At 34.2% G+C, this 5262-nt stretch overlaps 1 protein-coding gene across 1 annotated transcript; it reads right to left on the minus strand.

Annotated features, from left to right (window-relative positions):
- Positions 1–1306: 1306 nt before the first annotated feature.
- LOC140919696 (uncharacterized) lies at positions 1307–2827 on the minus strand. The gene is made up of 2 exons (XM_073366307.1): positions 1847–2827; positions 1307–1348 (listed from the first exon to the last, which is right to left on the minus strand). The coding sequence occupies exons 1-2, from the start codon at positions 2825–2827 to the stop codon at positions 1307–1309; spliced, it is 1023 nt and encodes a 340-aa protein (XP_073222408.1).
- Between the last annotated feature and the right edge of the window lie 2435 nt (positions 2828–5262).

The raw sequence follows: 5262 nt of genomic DNA on the forward strand, positions 1-5262 counted from the left end.
CCCATTTTCATCCATTTTGTTTCTAAAGACCCATCTGGTTCCTATGACATGTTTGTCTTCTGGTTTAGGAACTAGGACCCAAACTTTGTTTCTCTCAAACTGATTGAGCTTCCTTTATGTTTTTGGGTTCTACTTGAGATACAAAGGCTGTAAAGTTACAAAATTGTCTGAGGGATTTTCTAGTTGAAACTCCTTTTGAAATCTCTCCTATGATGTTGTCAATGGGATTTGGAGGTACTGGTTCATTAGGTTCTATTGGTTCAGATTCTACAATATCATCCAAAGGATCACCAACTATAGGAGGAGTGTTGTTCAAGTTTTCAGCAAACATTTCATCAAATTTTACATGAACAGATTCCTCTATAGTTTTGGTTCTTTTATTGTAGATTCTATAGGCCTTACTAGATTGGGAATAACCTAGAAAAATACCCTCATCTGCCTTAGGATCAAACTTTCCTAGATGTTCTTTGCCATTGTTTAATACAAAGCACTTGCATCCAAAGACCCTAAAGTAAGATATGTTTGGTTTTCTACCCTTGTATAACTCATAGGGAGTTTTTCTAAGTATTGTCCTTATTAGAACTCTATTAAGTACATGTGTGGTTGTGTTTATAGCATTAGCCCAGAAATACTTAGGAAGATTTGAGTCTTTAATCATAGTTCTAGCTAGTTCCTCTAAAAACCTATTCTTTCTTTCTACAACTCCATTTTGTTGTGGAGTTCTAGGGGATGAGTATATATGGTGAATTCCATTTTGTTTACAGTAGGTATTAATGGAATCTTTCTGGAATTCTCCACCATGATCACTCTTAATGGAGATTATTTTCTGATTCTTTTCTTCTCATTTTGAACTAAATTTGCAAATCTTTTGAAAATAGAGAAGGCCTCACTCTTGTGAGTCAGAAAAAATGTCCAAGTATACCTAGAGTAATCATCTACTAATTGTGCTCAATTATACAAGACTGAGATGTAAAGCATAGCTGGAACCCCTTATCACAGAGTTGACTTATACTAATCAAATTGTGCTTTAAATCCTTTACATGCAGAACGTCTTTAATCACCGTAGTCAATTCGTTCCTTATGTCTCCAATGTCGAGTATCTTACCTTTGTTATTGTCACCGTATTTAACAAATCCTCCATCTTTTAAGTTTAGAGACAAGAACTTTGACTTGTCTCCAGTCATATGCTTGGAACATCCACTGTCTAGGTACCATGAATGAGTCCTGGATGTCAAGCATATCTGCAGAATGTAATTTAAATTTGGTTTTAGGTACCCAATTCAGATTGGGTCTTGGAGGGTTAGTTTCAAACATTGGTGTCTTTACTTTCCAAATATGTTTCCATCCTCTGTTAGCCAGTTTTTTCAGTTTACAATTAAAAACCATATGACCCTTTTTACAGCAAAAGTGACATGAAACAACAGAGGATGAATTCTGATTTGGTTTAGTGAAGATTTCATGCATATGCTTAGATCTAACAAACTTCTGATTCTTTTTAACATTCCTTTTTTGTCTATAGCCAAGTCCAGATTTTTCATTTAGATTTCTTTGGTTTCCAAGAAGCATATCTAAATTTTTTTTACCACTATTGAACTTTTCTAAATCACATTTCAGTGCATAAGTTTCCTTTTTCACATTTTTCATTTGTGTCTTTAAGAGACTCATGGTTCAGCTTAATCTCTTCATAAAGCATGCACTTTTCTTCTTACAGTTTCTTAGTGCTAATTAACTGTTTGATTACATTAACATATTCATCATGTAGTTCATTAAATGCGTCTTGTAATTCATCATAAGAAGGATTGGATTTAGAACTTACCTCACTATCAGAATCTGAATCTGTGTTGGCCATTAGACAAAGATTAGCTTCTTGTTCTTCAGAAGATGCAGAAGACTCTTCCTCATTATCGTTCCAGGCTATGTAGGCTTTTCTGGTCTTAGGAGATGGTTGATTGCCTTTAGCCTTTGCATTCTTATTCTTGTTTTTCAATTGGAAGCACTCAGATTTTATATGTCCTGTCTTCCCACACTCAAAGCAGGTTATTTTGCTGTCATGTGTCTTTGAGTTTGAGGGTTTTCTTGATTTGCTATCTTTCTTTTTCACAAACTTTTTGAATTTTCTAACAAGTAATCCAAGTTCTGAATCTTCATCGGTCTCACTATTTGAATCGTCAGTGCAGATCTCTTGTTCGGACTTTGTTTGATGTGCTTGGGCTTTCAGAGACAGCCCTTTTCTTTTTCTGTCAGTCTGTTCAGCCTCACTCAGTCTATGCAGTTCCATTTCATGCTCTCTTAGTTTTCCAAATAGTGTGGCAATTGACATGCTACCAAGGTCTTTTGATTCTGCTATAGCAGTGATCTTTGGCTGCCACTCTCTGGTCAAGCACCTCATCACTTTGCTGATTTGCTGCTCATTGTCAATCACCTTACCAAGAGCATTTAGATTATTGACTATGTGAGTAAATCTTGTCTGCATATCATTAACGAACTCCTCTTTCTTCATGTTGAACAACTCATACTCATGCATTAGCGTGTTGATTCGGGCCCTTTTTACATCTGTTGTTCCTTCATGCGTTTGTTGCAATGTGTCCCACATTTCCTTGGCAGTTTTGCAGTTAGACACCCTGAAAAATTCGTCAGCGCTTAAAGCAGAGGTAATAATGTTTTTAGCCTTAGCATTGTATCCAACCTTTTTCTTACCATCCTCAGACCAATCTGATCTGGGTTTTGGGATTGACGAATCACCTGTCCCAGCTATGGTTGGAACAAAGGGACCATCTATTACTGCTTCTAGAATATCAATACTACATGCTTCAAGAAAAATTAACATCCTCTCTTTCTAATAAATGTAGGCAGCCCCATTAAATGCAGGGGGCCTAGCCAAGGATGCACCTTCTCCCAGAAATTCTAAAGAGGTCATTTTCTTTTATGATAGTTAGTCTAAAAAAGATCAGGCTCTTGATACCAATTGTTGGAAATTATGGCCTCTATTTGTTAAAAAATATATGAGAAATGTATTTACTAATCTTACAAGATTACTAATTAGATTAACAATAATCAGTTGCGGAATTTATTCAGGAACAAAGATTCACAGCTGCATGAATTATCAATATAAGAGTACAAATACAATGCTTATTCAGAATATTAATCAAGACAGAAATTCACCAATACAAACATTCAGGAATAAGCATTCAAGCAATATCAAAATAAAGAGAAAGGATAAGAAAAACGTGCACCAAGATTTATACTAGTTCGGCTATCAGTTTGATAGCCTACATCCAGTCCTGAAATATAAACCAGATTTCAGCCTTTCCAATAGAATTGACTTGAGTACGTTTTACAGACTGTCCAGCTCACACATGGCCTATCTATCCAACTCACTCACTTCTATTACAATACCACCTTATTCCTGGAGTTACTCGCCAAACTCTCACGAGATCAAGATGAGACTTCTTCTTGATGAACACACGCACCAACCAAGATAGTCACCAGTTTACACCATTGGATTTCTAGAACTTTCTTTACAGATTTTTTTTATAGAAAAGAATAAAAGCGGACAAATGATGATGACTCAATCACAATATGAATTTCACACAAAAGAATTTGCCAAATGAGTATTTTGTGTGATGAAAATAATTGTTTCAAATGTAGTGTGTTGATTGTTAGAAAATGTGTAACAGTCATTATAAAAATGTGATTGAATCAGCTTATATATATTCAGAAAAACATCAGGTCAATCGATTTTATAGAAGTTTAAAACCAGCTTAATCGATTGCCCAATCGATTATCGTTCTTCTTGTTTTTCTTGAATCTTGAAAATATAAGCATGAATCGATTTGCCAATCGATTCTTTTAATGCATAAATTAGAAACTGATACTAAGAATATATCAGAATCGATTGAGTAATCGATTAAAGGTGTTTTTTTCAAACAACGAGATCAGAATAGTCGATTGCTCAGTCGACGTATGTTCATAGTCCTAATCGATTTGGCAATGAGCTGAATTCTTCCTGTAACTCAAACATTTAGCTTCAATCGATTCGTCAACCGATTGTGCTGGTCACAGTGACTCAGACATTTACTTCAATCGATTTGCTAATCGATTGTGCTTGTTACAGAACCTCAGCTATTTGGTCAAAATCAATGTGCCAATCGATTATTCAATGTGTTTCTGATAAATGATTAACTTCAATCGATTACCTAATCGATTGTCACAAAACTTGTAGTTTAAGAAACTTAATCCAGTTGATTGTCCAATCGATTTGGTTGATCACTGAACTTATTCCTGATGAAAAACTTTTTCACAATCGATTTGCCAATCGATTGATTTAGTAAGTGGTTGGTTCTGTGAATCACAAAATCGATTACTCAATTGATGTCCCAATCGATTGTCCAATTGATTGGATTAAGCTCAGAACTTAGGTTTCACTAAAAAGCCTTTAAGTAATCGATTTCCCAATCAATTTACTTAGTGAAAACTTTTGTTCTGAGTCAGACAATCGATTGCCCAATTGATTCATCAATTGACTTATCAGTTGATTGATTTACTTTCTTTGGCAAATACTTAAGTATGAAATCATAGTGATTAGTCTACTAAAATAACTACTGTGACAATTGATCACACTATACATATTTGCATCTTTCTCAAGCACATCCTCCAATTTAGGTTGATTCCTTGAGTTCCAAGCTTTTGTTCCAAGTGTATAGTGTTTGCTTGTTTGCCTGAAATGTTTCTTAATTCAAATCATTAGATCAATCAAATACTTCATGTGTATTGTATTTTTGGGAATTAAATCAAAAACATGATCAGGGAAGCTCATGACTTACATGTGTTTGACTGGATTGGCCCTGCGTTTGTGAAATCACAATTGTTACAGGTTAATGAATCTTGAAGTTCAAGTTTGGGAGGAACCATGCTCTGATAGGTGATATCGGGAATAAGGGTTTAAAATTGTATTTTACTTATTTAATTTGAAACGAATTTTTGTAGGAAAATCTTAGAAGTACTAGTAAGTTTTTAAATTAAATCAAGTAATAATACTTAAATCAAGCTTATTGAGATTACCTATTTTAATGGAGAAAATAAGTTTAAAGTGTTCCTTTTGATTTTTGAGAAACGTGATATCCTATGTTAAAAATAAAAGTTTTATTTTCTTGGTAACATATTTTTATTTATCCACTGCAAATTTTATAGGAATATGATATAATTTATTATATATATTATTTTGGGGTTTAGGGTGTCACATATAGAGTTAGAGTAGTCGAG

This window comes from Cicer arietinum, chromosome 3 (genome assembly GCF_000331145.2).
Source record: "Cicer arietinum cultivar CDC Frontier isolate Library 1 chromosome 3, Cicar.CDCFrontier_v2.0, whole genome shotgun sequence".
Taxonomy (NCBI): Eukaryota; Viridiplantae; Streptophyta; class Magnoliopsida; order Fabales; family Fabaceae; genus Cicer; species Cicer arietinum.